Consider the following 22,022-nt stretch of genomic DNA (forward strand, 5'->3'; position numbering starts at 1 on the left):
CCTTTGCAAGCAGTTGTTCTCTGCAAAAAATTTTCCTCCCCCAAGCTGCCCCTCCCTCCTCCCTTTTCTTTCTTAAAAAGACACCGTTTCAGTGCCTTTGCAAGCAGTTGTTCTCTGCAAAATGTTTCCTACTCCAAGCAGCCCCTCCCTTTTCTTTCTTCAAAAAAGGGGAAAAAAAGAAACCCCTTCATCCCAGCAGCAGCTGCTTGGGTTGGTAAGGTGAAAATAGTTCGGAAGAAGAGGCAAAAAAATCTTAAACACCGGGTTCGTATCTTGAAAAGGTCGTTAGAAGAAGCGTTCGTAAGATGAGGTACCACTGTAATTAGAAGTAAGCTCAGAAGTGATCCAAAGGTCAGATATGTTTGTGGGATTAGATTAGGTATTCTTTAATATCAAAATGTGCAATATATTCGTCAAGACACAATCCTACCTTTGAGCATCTGTAATTATAGCTTTAATTATAATTGTAATTATCTGTAATTATAGAAAGGTTGTTTTCTGGGAAACATGTTGGAATTCATTCTTGAGGATTTATTCCTTAAAAAGCAAACTAGTTGTACATCACCAAATGTTTCGTAATTGTAAAATAAATTCATTGGAACCTTTCAAGACAGAAACCATAGAACCTGGTTTTTTTTAATGATAGCAATTTACTTTAGGAAAAATAAAGATGAATATTTAATCCAGAGTTCTGTGGGGAAAATTATACTCAAGGGATACTCTCAGTAGGGAAAGGAAGGTGGGAATTGAGTGGAAGACGATAGCTGTAAATTTTGCAAATGTTCTTTCTTATTAAAGGAGAAGATGACATAATTGCCTTGCAAGAGAAAAGGAAGGGTTAGTGAAAGCCATGGTTGGTTCCATTGCTGCAGTTGTGTTGCACTGCTAGCTGTCAAACAACTTACTGGCATGCTAGGCATTGTGGCTTAGCATTGCTCTCGATTTAATCACAAAATTCCAGAAAAATGTAACCATTGTTCCTTCTGACCTGATACAAGTCACCTCTAGCTCCTTTAGCCCATGCTGCATATATCTATTACAATCTTGGTACTTTTCCTTATGCTTTTGTTCTTATTCCTGCAATGTTTGCATTTCAGCACGACATTTTTCCTCTGTTGATTTGCTATTCATTCTGTTAGCCTTCAACTATAAGCTGATCTGGGTTCATAATATGGTCATTTGTGACAAGCTAAAATGTTAATTCTGAGCTTCAGCAAAGTGCAAGTGGCAGCTAAGAATCCAGGATGTAATCTGTACTGACAAAAAGAGGTAAAAGCAATAAAGCCAGATGCTAAGAATATAAAAGAATAGATTACTTCATAAAAACAATTTTAAGAGAAGGAAATAAGACTGTTAAATGTTCTTGAGTATTAATGACAGAATGTTATTATCTTCCTTTTTTGTTTTCTAAATCTTTTTCACCACATACTACATTGAGCATTATTATGTAACCCACTGCCTCTAAGATCAGCTGGAACAGTTTTCTATTGCGAGCCATACGTTCAAATATCAAAGTATAGTTTTCAGCCCAGCAGTTTTGCTTTGTGTCATAGAATATTCTATGGCATAGGAATGAATCTAGGAGAAGTGAGCAACAGCCATGTCCCCCCCCCCCCCCCAGGTTATTAGATCAGTGTTTCCCAACCTTGGCACCTTGAAGATATCTGGACTTCAACTCCCAGAATTCCCCAGCCAGCAAATGCTGGCTGGGGAATTCTGGGAGTTGAAGTCCAAATATATTCAAGGTGCCACGGTTGGGAAACACTGTATTAGATGACAAAGTTCTGTTCTGGACCCACATTTCTCTTAATCATTTGGAGAAAGATGCCGAAGAGTTTGTGAGGTTTGCATGTGACACAGAATGGTCTAAGGTAAACTCTAAAAGGCAGAAATAAAATTTAAAACGAAAATGATTATTAGATCATTCGTTCTTCATCTCGACTACTTTTAAGATGAATGGGTTTCGCCTCTCAAAATTCTCCAGCCAGCATGAGGAAAATGGGTATCCATAAAGTGTGAGTGATTTAGAAATGGTTGGTTGTGCTTTTTTGGACAAAATATTTGACAGGCATTGACTAAGTTATTTCCTTTTTTTCTTTTTCATCTAAAAGATCTATGATATTCAGACTGGCAACAAGCTCTTGACTTTGTTTAACCCAGATCTTGCAAACAACTACAAGAAGAATTCTGCCACCTTTAACCCCACAGATGACCTTGTCTTAAACGATGGTGTCCTCTGGGATGTTCGTTCTGCACAGGCTATTCATAAATTTGATAAATTCAATATGAACATCAGTGGCGTTTTCCATCCGAATGGATTGGAGGTCATAGTGAACACAGAAATTGTATCCTTTTTCAACCTTAATTTCAAAGTCTGGTGGGTTAGAAGTTGGTAGGAAGAGCTTGCTTAATTGTTTATTTAGTTTCAAGATTTATAATAAGGTCACACAACTTAAATCATGTGACTCTCGACAGCACATAAAATAAATCCAATTCTCTTTCATGTGAAAACTCGGAACAAAAATCCTTAATTGTGGAAATAACAGCAGGTTGGTAAACTTTTTGGCCTTCCTTACTGTGAAGTCGATTGCAGTCTTCTGCTCAAAGTGACTAAGACTAATAAATGTTTCAGCAGAAGATATAAATAGTACTGTTCTATAGAACCAGAATTGAACATATTGCAGCCAGGTTTCTAGGATCAACTTTTTATGAGATGGGTAGCTATACAAATTTGATTAGTAAAGCAAGAAAATTGGGAGAAAGATAAGAAAAGCATGATGGAAGAAGAGATAGAAGCCATTTAGAAAATAATGGCTTCTGCCAAGTGATAAGGAGTATGGTGTGGATGGGCGAAGAAGACAGAATGGGGTAGAATAGCAGCACAGTAATGAATCCAGATTTCTGGAAAAAGGAAATGTTTTATCCTGATAGTATTGGGTATGACTGAAGAGAAGAAAAGGGATTAGTAGAAAAACAGTAGAGTTATAAAATATTCTTTTCCGGTTTCTTTTGACTAAAATATTTTTCAGTTCAAATATACTTGAATCGTAACTTTTTGTAGAAGAATTATTATATCAGTGGTTGTATTTTCAATATACTTTTAAAATTCTCTAGTTACATTTGCCTTTATTACAAAAGTGAGAGGCAATTATGACTCTCCCAACTTTAGAGTCTAGAATCTGCAGGCATGTAGCTCCCAACAGATTACATAATGTGATCCATGGTAGAAAAAAAAAGTGCTTCATCCCACCATAAACACAACTGTGATATTCTGTACATGAAAAATTAATGCAACTCACTTTTAAGTGATTTTGCAAGTTGAAATGAAATGGGATGGGTAGATTTAAAAATATTATTCTATGATATATGATTAAAGATATTCTGTATCATGCAAGTTAACAAAATAATTAATTAGATTAATTAGATTTATAAGCTGCCCTTCTCCTCACGGACTCAGGGCGGCTTACAAGGATAAAATAGACGCAGTATTATTGTTATTATTGTTACTGTAATTGTTAGAGAAATTCTATGTTGGGGCTGGGCAGATGATGGGGAGCGTAAGGCTGTCATTGGAGGTGGAGAGCAAGAGAGCGCGAGATCCTTTGCTAATGTCCCTTATTTATAATGCAGAATCTTCCTTAATGATCCCTCCAGTGGGACTTGCGGACTTTCCACTTGTTACACACAGTGCCTGCTTTGGATCAATGCCGTGTTGTTTTCAACCATACTGGGACAGTTATGTATGGAGGTAATGACTGATTTTCATTATGTGATGGCATCAAGAGAGCTATAGATTTTGTTTCGCCATGCTTTCTAACAGTCACCAAAACAGCACAGTGGGTGTTGTCAAGACTTGCCAAGTGAAAACAGTTTAAAAAGGCCTTGAGGGGCCTAGGTTCAGTCTTAGTTCAATCCCTGGCATTTTCACATAGGATTGGGAAAGGCGATAATCTGAAAAATTGGACGGTAATTGTCAGTCAAGGTCAGCCCTTCTGAGTTAAGGGAAAATAGTTCTCATTCATTAAAGCGATTTCCTATGTTCCTGTATATATTAACATAAACAGTACCTTGCTGATTGGACACCTGGCCTATTTTGGACAGCAATCTGTCCTTACAATGGCCAACTAACTGCATAAGGATAGCTTCTATGGACTTATCTGGAAACTTGCTTTTTTATGTTTATTGCTCCATTTGCTGTTCTTTGAATCTTGGACAAAATGAACCATAAGTTACTAGCATGGAATTTAAATTTCTAACCTGCAGTATAGTACAATTGTATGGCTCTATATTTTCTATTTTTTTGATAATCTTATTCAATTCTAGGAGCAAATATGTACTTAAAAACAAAAGGATTCATTTAAACTTCTAAAACTTCTTTGTTTCATATGTTTCCTATCCTTATATTTCCTAAAAATATTCTCTTCCTTGATCAGCTATGCTACAAGCAGATGATGAAGATGATTTGCTGGAAGAGAGAATGCGAAGTCCTTTTGGGTCATCCTTCAGGACATTCAATGCAACAGATTACAAACCAATTGGTAAAGATTATTATTGTTCCTACTGAAGTAAACACAATGAAATTATAATTTCAGCTGCTCTGCTAGGAAAAATTTCCTATCCATTTCCTATCATGATCTCTGCCATAATGTAAATTTGGTTAAACATCAACCAAAAAGGGGTTTTTCTGTAAAAGTAGAGAAAGAAAATATAGGGGGGGGGGGGTACCAAATACATTTAAAAAATCTCAAAATGTGTTCCAAGTGGAAAGCTTCAGTAAAAGTATATTATGTTTGGCAAATTTCCAAGACCAAATATCCAAAGAAATCATAATAAGAGGAAATAAAATCTTTCCTTTCTTACTACATGGGAATAATTTAAATACTACTTTTTAAATGGTGAAGTATACTAATTCAATTCAGAATCTGTTCAAAAATTTGTTAGTAGAGAAATCAAAGATATATGATAAATAGTATGTGAAAATAATCACCCCACATGCTGTTGAAATAAAAGGAGGGGGAATTGTATAATAAATGAGTTAGAGGCTGAACTTCAAGCTCCGTGTGATTTCTCTAGCCTCCGTTTTGCTATTTCAGAGTACTTCCAGAATAGATCATGCTGATTAAATGCATTATTATGGGGATTTTTAATTAAAAAATTGGTCTGGCCCTCTAAATCTTTGTAGATCTTTAACTCAATAGTTAAAAAAAGGGAGGAAAACCAAAATTTCTTTTTTTTTTCCTTTCCTTGATCATTTCTTCTGTTAGTAATTTTATGGTATGATCAGAAACATGCTTTTTATCATCCTCAGAGGCTAAAAATTGTAAATCTCCAGCTAAAAAATATTGCCTCCTAGGGTATTTAAGATAATTTTAAAGCTGTATGTATATTTCTGATATATGTCTTGTAAATTGCAGTAAGGAATTGCCTTTTCTACCCTACACCACCATTTTGTCATTTCTGTTTCCTCACTAAGGCCATCCTTTTGTATGGAGGTGGGCCTTGGGGTTCTAGATATACAGTAGATAAGATACATAATGCCAGATCTCAAAAGCTTAAAGTCTACTTATCCAGCTCTGGGACTTTCCCGTGTCCTGTTGACTTTGTTATATGTGGGTTTTTTCCAGCCACCATTGATGTGAAAAGAAACATCTTTGATCTATGTACGGACACAAAGGATTGTTACTTAGCTGTTATTGAGGTAAATTTTATAAATAAATTACTGCACTTTTCGGACTTTAAGACGCACTAGAGTATAAGATGCACCTTAGTTTTTGGGGAGAAAAATAAGAAAAAAGCTGATTGGTGGATGGATCGGCCTCCCAGAATACCCCCAGTCAGCTGTTCTCAGAAGTGAATTTTAGCAACAGGTTCATTATGAGCTCTGTGCCTTGCTTTTTTTTCTGCCTCTGACACCTCCATTTCAGAGGCTTTTTTCTGAAGATCCGTTTCAGAGGCTTTTTTCAACCTCTGAAACCTCTGAGAGGTTGGGCATGGCTACATTCAGACTATAAGATACATCCAAATTTCATCCTCTTTTTTGGGGGGGAGGTGTGTCTTATATTCCAAAAAATAGTATGTGTGTACGTATGCATGTGTGTACGTATGTATGTATGTATGTATGTATGTATGTATGTATGTATGTATGTATGTATATACAGTGATACCTTGTCTTACAAACGCCTCATCATACAAACTTCGAGATACAAACCCAGGGTTTAAGATTTTTTGCCTCTTCTTACAAACTATTTTCACCTTACAAACCCACCGCCGCAGCTGGGATGCCCCGCCTCTGGACTTCTGTTGCCAGTGAAGCGCCCGCTTTTGCGCTGCTGGGATTCCTCTGAGGCTCTCCTCCATGAGAAACCCCACCTCCGGACTTTCGTGTTTTTGTGATGCTGCAGGGGAATCCCAGCAGGGAAATCCCAGCAGCGCAAAAACAGGCACTTCGCTGGCAACGGAAGTCCGGAGGTGGGGTTTCCCATGGAGGGGAGCCTCAGGGGAATCCCAGCAGCACAAAAATGGGCGTTTCGGCTGGCAAAAGGGGTGAATTTGGGGCTTGCATGCATTAATCGCTTTTCCATTGATTCCTATGGGAAACATTGTTTTGTCTTACAAACTTTTCACCTTAAGAACCTCGTCCCAGAACCAGTTTGTAAGACAAAGTATCACTGTGTATATATGTGTGTTATGTGTATGTGTGTATATGTGTGTGTGTATATACGCACATACACATATCCAAACAGACTCTATATATTATCATTGAAGAAAGATAATTATAGAATGTTATTAATAGTTTTGGCTGAAAAATTAATTTACTATGTCGTGCCCATGGTTCCCTTTGTAGAACCAGGGAAGCATGGATGCCATGAACATGGATACTGTTTGCAGGCTCTATGAAGTGGGCAGGCAGCGTTTGGCAGAAGACGAGGAGGATGAGGAAGAAGATCAGGTGAGAAGCAGAATACTCTTTTGGAAATTAAAGGCTAAATTTGAAAATCTCTTCTGAGATATTATGCTTGAGTTCTGATGGATGCCTTATTTCCAGTGACAGGCTGTTAGAAACTTTTGACTTATTGAGTGCTTAATTATGTATGTGTCTATGATTAAACTGGTCAGTCAGTACCTCTAACGAGGTAGCTATGCTTATAATTCTGTGCGGGATATGAAGAAGACAAGATGTCCTCTTACCACGATTTGTGGAATTTCTTGGTGTTCTTCCAGTGTTTTTGCTTCAGGTAGCCAATCATGAAATGGGAAGGCTTGGCTGTGGAATTCCTGGCTAACTAGGAAGGAAGAATGATTCAAACTTCCTTAAAGATTCTCCTGTTCATTTCCATTGTTTTGCTGACATATCTGTAGTGGGCCATTAGGATATCTGAAAATGATTATTACTCCTTCTCTTTTTAGGGCTGTAGCAAATAACATATACAGTTGAGGTGTATGCTCAGCTGCTGTTCTTGGTGCACTTTGGTGTCCCATTCTGTCTGTGACTTACATGGATAATGATTTTTTAATTATTTCAGCAGAAAAAATGGTGTTTATGCAGATAAAGTTAAAGGATTGTCATGGCAAAGTTTAAGAGAATAAAACAAGGAAATATTTATTTATTTATTATTTATTTATTGGATTTGTATGCCGCCCCTCTCCAGAGACTCGGGGCAGCTAACAGCGACAATAAAACAGTGTACAATAGTAATTTGGTATTGATGATTAAAAATCAATTAATATAAAAACCAAACATACATATACATACATACCATGCATAGAATTGTAAAGGCCTAGGGGGAAAGAGTATCTCAATTCCCCCGTGCCTGGTGGCAGAGGTGGGTTTTAAGTTGTTTACGAAAGGCAAGGAGGGTGGGGGCAGTTCTAATCTCTGGGGGGAGTTGGTTCCAGAGGGCTGGGGCCGCCACAGAGAAGGCTCTTCCCCTGGGTCCCGCCAGGCGACATTGCTTAGTTGACTGGACCCGGAGAAGATCCACTCTGTGGGACCTAACTAACTAACCTAACCCTAAATATCATTGCAATTTGATTTTCTGATTTGTCTATTAGGGTAGATTTGTGAGGCAGGATTTCAATTTAATATTTTTGAAATTTTATATTTATCCTTCGCCATTGGCATTTCATTTAGTTTTTGTAGGCGTTGACTGTGATCCAATCCTAATAACAAGCACTAAACTTTTCATTGCTAATCTTTTTTTATAACTCCATCTTTTATAAAGTTCAGTGCTTTCTTTAGGCAGCATGCTCCTTTCTCAACATGTTAATTTCTCCCCCCAGTTTTCTGAAAAACAGGATATTGCCTCTGTTTTTAAAACTCCTTAACACATATTCTGTATCTTTTCCTGGAAAGCTCTGTTGCAATAAAAGGTTGCGATAAGATCCGGGCTTAGGCTGGCTCTCTGCTGATATACATTTCTGTCTTAGTGTTTGCTTTTCTGACCATATTTTTCTCTCCTCTAAGGGCAGTGAAGGATGAGTTACAACCCAAAGTCAATCTTGGAGAGGGATAGTGATTTGTCCTTCTATAGAGGAGTCTTCAACCATTTGCCAGGGCTGAATTTCTGAATGATGGAGCCAAAATTAAAAATGAGACAAAAATATGTTTTGCAAATGGAAACATAGAATGATTCTTTGGGACTTTTAGGAAAAGTTACTTTTACAACAACCGTTGCAATTTTGGCAAGTCTCTACTGTTGATGTCCAGTCTTTGTAGTTCCACATTATAAAGGCATATTGAGATTGCATAGAAAACTAAGCTAAACCGATGCAATGCGCTGTGCAGTTTACCTTCCCTTGGCCAGCTCTTTCTGTCCTCTCCTCATAGGTTTGAGTCGGCAACCCTTTTACCAGTCTGTTGGGTTTGGGTTTCCAGTTTGGGCTACCCTGGATGAGAAATAGCTATCGGTGCCTCTGCTCTCAGAAAAGTCCTGTTTCTGGATATGCTCACAGTCTTTTACCATGAATAAACTTGGGGAAGGTTTTCTTATTGTGCTGTAATCCATCTTTTATTAGTATTAGTATAATACTAAATTGATATTCCCTCCCAAATAGAAATTTCCCAGTACAGTGGTACCTCATCTTACGAACGCCTCTTCTAACGAACTTTTCAAGATACGAACCCGGTGTTTAAGATTTGTTTTGCCTCTTCTTCTGAACTATTTTCACCTTACCAACCCAAGCAGCTGCTGCTGGGATGAAGGGGTTTCTTTTTCCCCCCTTTTTTAAAAAAAGAAAAGGGAGGGGCTGCTTGGAGTAGGAAAGATTTTGCAGAAAACAATGTGCTTGCAAAGGAACTGAAACGGTGTCTTTTGAAGAAAGAAAAGGGAGGGGCGCCCCCTTGCCTTTCTTCCTTCCCACTCACCCTTTAGCCTAGCCTTGCTTCTTCCACCTGCCCCCTTTAGCTGCTCCTCCCTGCACTCTGTTCGCCTCCCTTCTAAAGTTTGGGATTTTCCTGAAGGATTTGCACGCATTATTTGCTTTTACATTGATTCCTATGGGAAACATTGTTTCATCTTACGAACTTTTCACCTTACGAACCTCCTCCTGGAACCAATTAAGTTCGTATGATGAGGTACCACTGTATATAGAATTTCCCCATCCTGGTTTGTACAGTATCATAACTGAATGTGCTGAGAAAGAAAACTCAAGAGGCCAGCTCCACTCTTTTTGTTGGTGCTGTGTTGAGGGTGTTGTGCAATGCTGCTTTCATCATTGCCTGCTCCTACCCACCACCCACCCACCTCCGCCCGCCCTTCATGGACCACCCCCTGGAGCCCCTTCTGGTGATTGCAGCATGGATGTAAACCTAACTGAAAGCAACAGCAATTTCCGCTTAGGAAGTAATAGCTATGTATTTTTTTTGTGGAAAAGCAACTCTGCATTTTACTTCATTCTTAGTATGTCACATTTCCCTGCATGGCACAAAGGCCCAGCTCAGTGGTCTAGGCCCTTCCTGAATCCATGTCTGAGTCTCTTAGTACAAAATAAAGACTTCACTGGCTGAAACATAAAAGTCATTTACAAAATGAGATGGCTGCATGGAATGTGTTCCCCTTTAATATAACTTAATTCTTTTTTTTGCAGCACCACAAATATTTTATGGAACTATAGTAAAAATGATTGGGGTGTGTGTGTGTGTGTGTGTGTGTCTGTCAGGCTGTCTCGTCTAGCCTTACTGCCCTGATTATTTTAGTGCAAGGATTAGTTGCACATCTATATTTATATAAACGTAAATATTTATATTTAAACCTTTTTTATGTGTTTGAATAAAAAGGCAGCCAAAACTAGAAAGGCAAATCACTTGGCAATGCAAATGTTTGAGAAATTGCATAAATGTAAAGGAATCAAAGTTCCCTTTTGAGAGAGAAAAATTATGGCACACATAAGTTTTATTTGTTTTGCAACAGGTTGTTCTAGCTCATAATAATTTTCATGTGCAGCATTCAAGGCTGTTCATGCCACTTATCAAAACAGGTGGTACATTGCGGTAGTTGTAGCATGATGAAATTTCATTAGACATCTTCTTCAGCCTGTGTGATTATGGATATGAATTACTAACTGTTAGTGGATTATTTTTCTCAAAAACGTATTATTTTTGCATAATGCATCCAAAATATTTACAGTATTTTAGCTGCATTCCTTTTAAAATTCCAACCAATGGTATCAGTAATTTTTAGGGAAATATAGCAAATCACAGTTAACTTTAAAGCCCAAACAATAACCTTTAAGAACTAATCCTCTGGAGCTCTTTTAAGTAGTCCATGCAATTAATTACTATTAAAAAAGATCTATTACAAATGTACCATGTCATAAAAAAATAAAATATAACAGTGTGTTCCATACAGCTGGTTAACAATGACTATTGGGACTGGACTTTCTGTTGCTAAGCAACATCACCTGACTCTGCTGCTTATTGATGGAAATTCTGGTACTTCGGATTGCTGTCATTAAGCAACTAACCGCAATCATTAAATGAAGGTGCCATGTGGTCACTATTTGCCTTCTGCTGGCTTACCCATTGACTTTGTTTGTAGGAAAGCCGGCAAAAAAGGTCCCAAATGCAAACACATGACGGTGGGGAGTATAACCAATGTTTGTATGAGGACATTTCTAAGTATGAGGACCTGTCATAACTACCACTTGTTCAGCATCATTGAGCTTTGAATGGTTGGTTAAACAAAGAGCAGCCATCATTTCCAATAAATGTTTAATTTAATTTCCCCTTAAATACAGTGCTTTTAAAATCACAGTTAGTTAGATAGTGGTATTTACTTGTTTGTTTGTTTGTTTGTTTATTTGTTTATTGGATTTATATGCCACAACTCGGGGCGGCATATTTATTTTGAAATTCATTTATTTCTTTTAACGATAAAAGCTTGGCCTTAGAACAAACATTGTTTGTATGGCTCAGAAAAATTGGAATATTTTATATTAACTGGATTGTTTGTCGATCCAGCTCAGTGTTACCTATACTCACTGGTAGTGGCTCTCCATTAGCTATTCACAGGGTCTTTTCTGTTACAAATTCCTTTTTACATGAATATATTGTATATTGCAGGCAAAGCATGTGTTCTAACATGGATCATGTTATTCTCTAATATCTCATACTGAATGAAGAATGAATGTTACTTAGGAAATTCGAACAGGATAAATGTAAGATGCCACATCTGTACTTGTAGATACCAAGTTACTGTTTTAATTGGCTAAGCTAGGGGGCTTCAGACTTTTAAAACAGGACCAATTCATGGTCCCTAAGGCTGTTAGGGGGGCAAACCAGCTGGGTGGGTGTGGGTAGGCGATCATGTGACTGGGTGGGCCTGTGATTAGGTGGGCATGGCCAATTTAACAGTCCATTAAACCAGTGTTTCCCAATCTTGGCAACTTGAAGATATTTGGACTTCAACTCCTAGAATTCGCTGGCTGGGGAATTCTGGTAGTTGAAGTCCAAATACTGTATCTTCAAGTTGCCAAGGTTGGGAAACACTGCATTAAACAATGCATACAAATTAAATTTTAGTTTGTTTGTGTGTGTGTGTGTGTGTGTGTGTGTGTGTGTGTGTGTATGTGTCCCTCAGTTCTAGAGGCAGTGGAGATGAAAAATGGGCCGGTTTTGCCCATTTTGTAGCTTCCTGGGGTATCTGTGCACCCCATTCTGCTCACCATAAACAGGTGAGAACAGCCCGTTTTTTGGCCAAAAATGAGCCATTTTCTCAGTAAAGGGCCACTTATCTTTGGCGCTACTGGTGCGCCCTCTGAGGCTGTTGCAGGCACGTGCATGTCCGGCGGGCACACTTGCGCCCGTCAGTGCGAGATTTGGCTTCCTGGTGTCCAAAACGTCTCTGCAGGCCAAAATTGTTGGCCTAACCTTTCAGTTCCAGCCCATGGGGCTTGCGAAGGTAAGTGATATGCTCATCTGAAGGGTGGGCGGGGCGATGTGGGCAGAACAGCCTTGTGGTCCTATGCAGGCTGGATTAATGGCTTTGGCGGGCCGCATGTGGCCCATAGGCCGAAGTTTAAGGACTCATGGGCTATGCTATAGAATGGAAATAACTATGTTTTATCTCTCCAATGTTGCCTCTATTACAAATTGTTTGTTGTGTGCTGTGTGTATTCTATCCATGTCTTCTGGGTCTACGTAAAAGCCTATAGTTAAGCATCTTGCTCTCTCTCTGTATAGTCAGGTCTGTAATTTATTATTATTATTATTTATTATTATTATTATTATTATTATTATCATTATTATTATTATTTATTAGATTTGTATGCCGCCCCTCTCCGAAGACTTTTGATGACCCATGAGGAGTTGGAATGCATTTGGAGGCCAAGCTCTAAAGTTAAAAGCAATATATCTTTTATACAGGATTTCTGTGCAGTTTAGATGAAAGAATAAATTATCTCCAATATAATCTAGGCAATAAAGGTTTGGAAATGCTAATGTTCATAAAAGGAGTTAAAAAGAGCATTAATGTTTCCATTTACATATTCAGAACAATCTTTTTGAATGAAATTCATATTCAGAAAGAGCAAATAGCATTTAAACCCAAGATAAGCTATGTTTAAGCAGAAAGAATATATTTTCAGGGAAGTTAATTTGTTTATTAGAGATTAACATCAAACAAGAAACTAGAGAAAGTTGAATTTTATTCATAGATAGTTACAGACAGTGTCAGGATTTGGACAGCATATGGAATAGCAGTTTGGGTTTTGGAGCAGAAAGATTTTGACTCCCGATTGGTGGTGGGGTACGAATGATTGGTAGTGGGCATAATCACTGTGCACTTGTTATATGTTGTGTGTGTGTTTTATATAGAATCAATACAAAAAATTATTAAAAAAGAAAAGTCACGTATCAACAGAAGCTCTTTTGTTAAAGTTTTTTTTCAAGAGAGTAAGAATAATTGTTTTAAATAGTGCTCATAAAATGGAATATGTCTTTAATAATTTAAGACTTGGTTAGAGGAAAGAAAAGTGCTTACTTATATAGATATTATAGCAGTTGTAGATGTTGCTATAGCAATTGAGATTTACAAGACCAGTTGCATTATACTTTCCTGGATTTTAAAAAAGGATTGCAATTTCAAATGCATACAGATAGTCCTCAACTTGCTACCATTTTAGTGACTGTTCAAAGTGACATTGAGAAGTCCTCGCATTTATGACCGTCGCAGTGTTCCCACAGTCACGTGATCAAAATGTGAGTGCTTGGAAACTGGCATATGTTTACAATGATCGCAGTGCCCCACAGTCACTTATTAGCCATTTGTGATCCCCCCCCCCCCCCCCTTGGGAGGTCTTCTAGCAACCAAAGCCAATGGTGGAAACCAAATTTGCTTGAAACACAGCATGATACACTTAATGATCACAGCAAAAAGGCTATAAAATCAGACATATGACTCATTTAATGACAACATGGCTTATCAATAGAAGTTGAATCCTCATTGTGGCTGTGAGTAAAAGGACCATTGTAACAAATCTTCAGACTTTTTAAAAAAAGAAACCCCTTCTATTATTAGTAACAGGGATTACAGCCTTCTGGGTTTGGTTTTTTCCCCTTAAATACTGAACCTTTAAATACTTTTAATGTAAAATAATTATTAATGGCTGATTTTGAATTCATCTGGAGACTGCGTGCCAAAAATAGCAAGTGAGATTTTTTTGTATGTAGATATGTATTTTCCTATTCAGTATATGGATTTTTGAGCTGCCCATTTCTTCCACTGTTTAAAGGATTCTCAAAAGTCTACGGTAATAAGGAGATTAGTTTCCCAGGACTAATGAGGAATTTAAAACTAAAGATGCTTTAATGAAAACATAATTGACAGTGGCAGTTCCTTTTATCCAGTTTAGCAATAAGCTTTCATTGTGAAATGTGTAGCTTGAGAGGTGGGCTATTGTGGCCTCTTTGTATGGGAATCTCCTTGGCCTCCTTTGGTAGAGTCAACAGAAGACTCAACAGAAGTTCTCCCTACCATTTGACATGGCTGCAGTTGCTAATAGGAACAGAAACTAACATGTGTATCTAGAAGTGAAACCTTCTCTTCCCCCAGGGATCTTGAGATTTCCCTACTCACAGAATCAGAAAACAGTGAAATCTGTTTAGATCCTCTATTGGAGAGAGAAGCTTTTTGTGTGAATGCAGGTGCAGTGCTTGGGGTGATCTGTGAAACTGAAAAGATGGTTTACTTGTGGACAAGAGATGTGCTATGTAACAACTTAATATTATTTGTTGCCCATTCATTAAAATTGCTCTTTAATTTATCAATTGAGATGATAGAGAAATAAGAAAAGATAAGTTCCCACTAATGTGTATCGCTGGATTATTATGCCAGTCTGATTATGCCAATTATGCCAGTCTTCTGTTAGAAATGTGCTAAGATTATATTGAGGAGTTCCATTTTGTGCTTAGTTGTAGGGAAGCAAAGTAAAGTGATGCAAATATACAGTATTTTGAAAAAAACATGTGGCCAATTAATTGAGATAGTTTTTACTATAAATGCCACTTACATTGAAGACCCTGTAAAGTTTGACTATGTTGTTAATACATCGTGATGAATTAAAATAATTATGTATAGCTTAGCCATTTGCATAACTGAACTGCATTTTAAGTATGACATGTTTTTTGGAATGTATGAATCACATTCATCCTGATATATCAATGCAGGATGAGATATGTAGTTTAATGAATAAGATGAAATGATTCCTCCTCCTTTGCCTTTAAAAATAATCTTGTTGAAAAGTAATGTTAGTATGACACTGATTGATATATTTCCTTTTAAAATTTAGTTTATACTGTTTTAGAAAATAGTAGAATTTGGTTGTTGAATAATTGGAGGAAGGGTCAGTAAGAACCTTTACTTTAAATGTGTTAGGCCAGTGTTCTGTCGGACTCTCTGGTAGACTCCTCCCAAAAATTCACAGGTACAAATTTCAGACACACACACATTTGAAAATTCAAAACAATGTTCTTTATAATGAAAATTCACTTAAACCAAGCCCTCTTTTGGTATAGCAAAGAGCACTCGTCTCCAAACAAACTGGTAATTTGTACAAGTCCCTTATCAGTTCTGTGATACTTAGCTTGCAGCTGTGAGGCAATTCACAGTCCTTCTTCTTTCACAAAGTGAAACACACTTTGCCCTGGTTTAGTTTCAAAGCGGGGAAAAATCAGCACACAAAAGGTCAGTCAGTAAAGCAGTCACAAAACACAACGATCAGATAATCCTCCACAATGGCCAAACCCACAGGCTGCTATTTATAGCAGCCTCACTAATTACCACAGCCCCACCCAACCACAGGTGGCCTCATTTTCTTTGATAATAATCTCTCAGTTGTTGTTGCCTGTGCATCGCTCTCCGCATGCGTGGCTGTATCATTAACTCTTGTTCTGAATCCAAGGAGGAGCTAGATAATTGATCTCCTTCTGAGCTGTCTGCCACTCCTCCTCCCTGTCACTCATGTCTTCTTGGTCAGAGGAGCCTTCATCAGCAGATTCCAAGGGAGGGGGGGGCAAAACAGGCCTGCAGCATGTGGATGTCTCCCCCACATCCACAGTCCTTGGGGCAGGAGCTGGGCCAGAGCTAACCACAACAGGAAAGTATGGGGATGTTTTTGAGTAGTTAGGGGACTGGAGGCTAAAACATAAAGAACAGTTGCAGGAACTGGATATGTCTAGTTTAATGAAAAGAAGGACCAGGGGAGACATGATAGCATTATTCCAATATCAGAGGTTGCCACAAAGAAGAGGGAGTCTATCTATTCTCCAAAAGCACCTGAGGGTAGGACAAGAAGCAATGGGTGAAAATAATCAAGGAGAAAAGCAATCTGGAACTAAAGAGAAATTTCCTGACAGTTGGAATGGAGTGATTTGCCTCCAGAAGTTGTGAATGCTCCAATACTGGAGGTTTTAAAGAAGAGATTGGACAACTTATTATTATTATTTTATTTTTTTTATTTATTATTATTATTATTATTATTATTATTATTATTATTATTATTATTATTTATTGGATTTGTATGCCGCCCCTCTCCGCAGACTCGGGGCGGCTAACAACAGCAGTAAAACAGTACAACAAAATCCAATACTAAAAAACAGTTAAAAACCATTATATAAAAACCAATCATACATACAAACATACCATACATAAAATTGTGAAGGCCTAGGGGGAAAGTGTATCTTAGTTCCCCCATGCTTGGCGGCAGAGGTGGGTTTGTCTGAAATGTTATAGAGTTTCCTGCCTAAGCAGAGGATTGGCTTGGAAGACCCCAAAGGTCCCTTTCAACTCTGTTATTCTGTTATACTTTAGTTTTTTCTAACCTGGAATTCTCCTGATGGAATAGATAATGTCTATAATTATCCGTTATGCTAGTTTATAGCCAAAAGTAATTTACTAGTAGATTGTTCAACCAAGTTAAAGATGCCCAATGGTTCAGGAACAATACAGTTGAAGGGGGCTTGTGATGGTGGGCAAATTTCAAATTAAAGATTGAACTTTGAATAAAACAGAATTTAATCAGTGAGAGAAGTTAATTATGAGTTTTGATGGATCTCAAGTTCAATAGTCAGGATCCAAACCCTTGAATATAGATTATCAATTTTTCCTAAAGCTGTTACAAATACTTTAAAAAAAATATGTATTTCTTCCTTCCCAATTCATTGTGGCCTAGTGATGAGTATAAACAAGCCCTACATTAATTGTGTTAAATTATGTTTAAAAATCATGACTACCATTACGTTGTCAGTATATTCAGCAGTGTTTTGGTTGGTTGACATAAGTTTTGATCTATCATTTATGTCATAGTTATTTTAATTTGGACACTATATTAAGATACTATAATTGATTGTAATATATTGTAGAATTATTATAAAATGTGCAGCTTTATTACATTAGTTATAAGTGCATTTTAAGTCAAATAATTACTACCATTACAACTATAACTATACTGCATTTTATAGAAACTAGATAGGGAATTTTCTACACCCTGGAATTAATCTCTCCCAGTTTGCTTGTTACCCAGTTCAGGTTTTAACCTTCTGTCGTGTCTTTTCAGGAAGAGGAGGAACAGGAAGAGGATGATGATGATGATGAAGATGATACTGATGACTTAGACGAGCTGGATACTGATCAGTTGCTGGAGGCTGATTTGGAGGAAGAAGAGAACAATGAGAATGCTGGTGAGGATGGAGAAAATGACTTCTCCCCTTCCGATGATGAGGAAGTGGCCAACCTGCTCGAAGAGGGAGACGAAGCAGAAGATGATGACTCAGATGCAGATGAGGAAGTCGAGCTGATCCTTGGTGATAGTAAGTATGCACAGGTCTTCTAGAAATTATTTTGATTCTTATGTGATTTATGTAGACCAATCTAGCTGCGAACTAGAGTGGGGCAATAAGGCAGAAAGCAACAAAAACAGCAAATTATGGCAATACCATAAATAATAGAATTAATATTTGCGGTGTATTTAATTGATATGATTCAATCAGTTAGGGCCAAAAGGATAATAAAATTTTAAAAAACTGAATTTTTTTTGTTGATGTTCTGACCTAGGCCAGTCCGCTGGCTGCGAGTTTGATAGACCTGCTCTAGAGCAGTGTTTCCCAACCTTGGCAGCTTGAAGCTATTTGGACTTCAACTCCCAGAATTCCCCAGCCAGCATTCGCTGGCTGGGGAATTCTGGAAGTTGAAGTCCAAAAAGCTTCAAGTTGCCAAGGTTGGGAAACACTGCTCTAGAGAATACTTCTCTATGAAAAATTCCAGGGGAAAACTATAATTAATTAACAATGATCAAAACAAAATAATAGGGCCAAATTCTTCACCTTGCCAATGTTTCTGTCCTAGAAATCAAATATTTTTAGCTCTTCCAACAAAACCACAGTATAAAGCAGGCCTGCGCTGGTTGGAAATCCTAGGATGGCAATAGACCATATGGGAAAGCCATAAAACGTGTTGTTAATGTCTTCATTCCTTTCATGTGTAAACCACCTTTCCTTTACCTGTAACAAAAAACCAAATGTTCCATAGCTGTTTAAATTACAGTATTTCATTTGGACAAGGTCCTCTTGCTTTATCAATAACTGAACATTTTTAACAACTCTTTGGTCACCTTTACAGCCGACAGCTCAGATAACTTGGATCTGGAAGATGACATAATTTTGTCTCTGAATGAATGAGGCATAGTCTTCCTTGGGGACTTTGGCAGCAGGGAAGCTCCTGACTCGGAAGCCAGGAGAGCCAATCAAGAGGCGAACACCAAGCACTCTCTCAGCTTCTTCTACTTGGCAGAAATCCAGTCCTTCCAGTTTTCAAGTGGACAGACATGGGCTCAAGAGAGGTCCAGAGTCTTTCTACAGAGACCAGGGGTTTGGTCTTTATTTTCTCTGCCTTTTTTTTTTTTTTGGTCTTTTTTTTTTAGGTCAAGACACGACTTCTCCAGGAAGACTTCTGAAGATATTTCACAGTATATTTTCTTTGTATAAAGTTCTTTCCTAAAGAACAGAAATAGTTTTATACGAGACAAACAAGCAAAAAAAAAAAGATAAAAAAATACAGGCAGGTATTATAAAGAAGGTGGGACTTTATATCCTTCTGAAATTTAATTACCCAAATGGATAAATTAAAAAAATAAAATAACAAAGGGCATTTTTACTGAAGAGTTGGGGGGGAAATGAATCATGGATTGTGAAACCGTGGACGAGTGATTTTTATTTTGAATATGATTTTTTTTTAATGGAGTTGTTGCTACCTGCTGTGAAAAGGTCTTTTTTTTTTTTTTGTCCTATGCCTCTTGTCCTGCCTAAAGCCCAGTGAGGGCATCTGCTGCAGGAGGCTTGGTGGAGGGCTGAAGGCCTAGTTTGGTCTTGTTAAGAGCCTGCCGTTGCTGGAGATGAAGGACTCTGGCTTGCAAATCTCCCTCCACCTATAACACATACCCTCTTTTTTTTTTATTTCAGCATTTTTAATCCTCTCTCCCCGGACCCTTCTGCCCTCTGTGAAAATTGCAAATTGAAATCCTTTTTCTTCAATGTAAATTGTATTTATTAAAAAAATAAAATACAAATAAGATTCAAGTCCTGTCTGTTCATAACTCTTGAGCTCATGCCACATCGATTGCCACCTTGTTCCAAGTAAAGATAATGAAGGCAATAAGTTACTTAAAATACGAAATATGGGTTATGGAGGTAACAAATGCTGCCACATTCACGGGAATGTAACTGAAGTACAAGGTGTAGTCTTCAAGAGTTTGTGCTCTCGGGACTTCGTTAACAAAATAGCACACAATTAACTCTTACCAGGAGAATCATGTTCAGTGACCTGTGGGAGAATTTTGATCTCCAGTTGTGCATGGCCAATGCCAAGATAATTTAAAAACTGAAAAAGTGAACTCTGCTCATCCAGAGTTTCCTTCCTTCCTTCCTTCCCTCCCTCTCTCCCTCTACAGTTACATCTAAAATTATAGTAACAGTAAGATTGATAGATAACGCAAATACATAAAAGATCTATAAAGAGGTTGGCGCTATTGGCTTCTCGTATCTGATCTCTGATGCACTCAAAACATTACAGCATCTTTGCAAAATTTTCAAGTAGCTCTACAATGTAGATCAACATTTATTCCACTTTGCAAGCAAGAAGTCAAAAGCCGAGTAGAGTTTATAGCTCATTCTTAGACATTGTTGCAGCTTTTTTGAATTAAAAACTTTGAATTTAGTATGTACTGAGGCTATAAATAGCAATTTTTAAAAGTTCACATTTTCTTTAGTTAGTTTGTTCCAAAAAAAATATTTTAATCTTAATGCAATTCTGCTTAAAAATTGCATTATGAACACATTTATTCAATTGACTAGTATTAGAGTTGGAAAGCCTGTTGGATATACTGTATATGCATTGGCCAGATATGGGTTTAACTTGGCTTGTTGCAGCAAAATGAATATCAGCAGACTGCCTTAATGTTTTTCTTTGGCCAAGAGTGATGCCCCTTCAGTTTCTTAACAGTTGATAAATCTGATTTGTATTAATGTGCACCATTAGACAATGAATTGTTTAAATTATCTTAGATGATAATCATGTTCAATTTAACTAAGATATAGGCAAATTGCTTATCTCAGTTATATAACGGATCCAAACTTGTGGAATACAAATAAAAGCAATATGATTAGACTAAATCATATTGTGCATTACAATGCAATATCAAAAGTTTATTCTCTACCTATATCCAAAATGTTGCTTTATATAAGCCACTATACCACCATAGGGTAAAAAAGAAATGCAATTTGTTAGTTAGGAAGAGTTAAGAGAGAGTTGTGGTGTATTTCTTATTCATCATTTAGTGTTTGCTCATAGAAGAATCTTAATTACAAGTTGCAGATAAACAATCCATTTTGTAAAAAATAAAGATACAGGCTGGATACAAAGCCACTGGTATTGCATGCCAAAACCAACAAAATATTTGCAGTTGAAGTTGTGTAAACCCCAACCCCTAAAAGTAGAGCAAAAACTTCATAATATTGTTTGGATTTTAAAAATATTTGTTCACAGCCTAACCAGACTTCGTTCAACTTTCACCTAATTAGATTTACAATCTAGGGCCTCAAATGAAATAAATGTAGATGCATGGTGACTAAAAACACCAGTTTGAGGTAAACAAAATTGTGGAATGCTTTATAGAATTGAGATTTCTGTACATCTTTATTTCTATTTACAGTAGTTTCCTTTCCAATGCTTTCTAGTCAGCTGTTGTGGCCTAGAGGTGGAGCTCTTGCCTCACAATCATGTGCTTGGGAGTTCAATCCTAGGTAGAGGCAGATGTAGGGTCTCCTGCTTGGACACGGGGCTGGACTAAATGACCTGCACGGCCTCTTCCAACTGTGTTAATCTGTTAAATAGTCATTGTTGGTTCCTGGCAAGCTTTTTCTCAAGTGCCATTGCCTGACTGAGTGGCAGGCCCAAGGTCACTAGGTTGTCCTTTTGCTTGAGGAGTTACTAGAACTTACATTCTCCAGCCTATAGGAGACTCCACAGTCGGTGGGTTGACCTCCATCCGTCAACCAATCAGGACTGAGGAAAAAAGCAACCCACTGACTGTGGAGTCTCCTACATGAGAGAATCACCGTTCAGATAGAAGGTAAGTTCAACGGTTGATTTTCCCAGTTTTTAGCCAGGGCCTCTTTACTTTCGACTTAGCTTATTTCCCAGGATCAGGTAGGCTCAGATTTGTTAAATAATTGCTCAGGCTGTTTCACATCAATAGTACTGGGATTGAAGTATAGAAGCCCAAGTAAATGAATAGACACTTCATTTTATGTAGGTTTTTAAAAAGAAAAATATGGGTTTAAAAAATTGCCTCATTATTATTATTACTATTATTTGTATGACTGCCCAACTCTGGGTGGCTCACAACATAAAAATAGACATAAAAATATGCACACAAATATTTGGAAATAGCAGAAAAGTTATCACTTCATGTTAATATAATTTGCATAGTTTTTAAGATATCTTTTTCCCAGGAATAAAAAAAACTTCTTTAAA

General features: G+C 37.5%; 1 protein-coding gene across 3 annotated transcripts in view; it reads left to right on the forward strand.

Moving 5' to 3' along the window:
- The window catches only part of DCAF1 (DDB1 and CUL4 associated factor 1), a 63,401-nt gene extending 43,834 nt beyond the window's left edge, over nt 1–19,567 (forward strand). The window contains exons 18-24 of one of the 3 annotated variants that reach the window (XM_070738724.1): nt 2,112–2,345; nt 3,655–3,748; nt 4,434–4,538; nt 5,625–5,698; nt 6,845–6,949; nt 17,551–17,803; nt 18,612–19,567. In XM_070738724.1, the coding sequence (XP_070594825.1) occupies nt 2,112–2,345; nt 3,655–3,748; nt 4,434–4,538; nt 5,625–5,698; nt 6,845–6,949; nt 17,551–17,803; nt 18,612–18,670 (924 nt within the window). In that variant the 3' untranslated portion in view covers nt 18,671–19,567. Of the gene's footprint in view, nt 1–2,111; nt 2,346–3,654; nt 3,749–4,433; nt 4,539–5,624; nt 5,699–6,844; nt 6,950–12,758; nt 13,298–17,550; nt 17,804–18,611 lie in introns of those variants that run through there. The other 2 variants (XM_070738725.1, XM_070738726.1) reach the window with 2 other exon arrangements.
- The last annotated feature ends 2,455 nt before the right edge of the window (nt 19,568–22,022 follow it).

The sequence above is a fragment of the Erythrolamprus reginae genome, chromosome 2 (assembly GCF_031021105.1).
Source record: "Erythrolamprus reginae isolate rEryReg1 chromosome 2, rEryReg1.hap1, whole genome shotgun sequence".
NCBI lineage: Eukaryota > Metazoa > Chordata > Lepidosauria > Squamata > Dipsadidae > Erythrolamprus > Erythrolamprus reginae.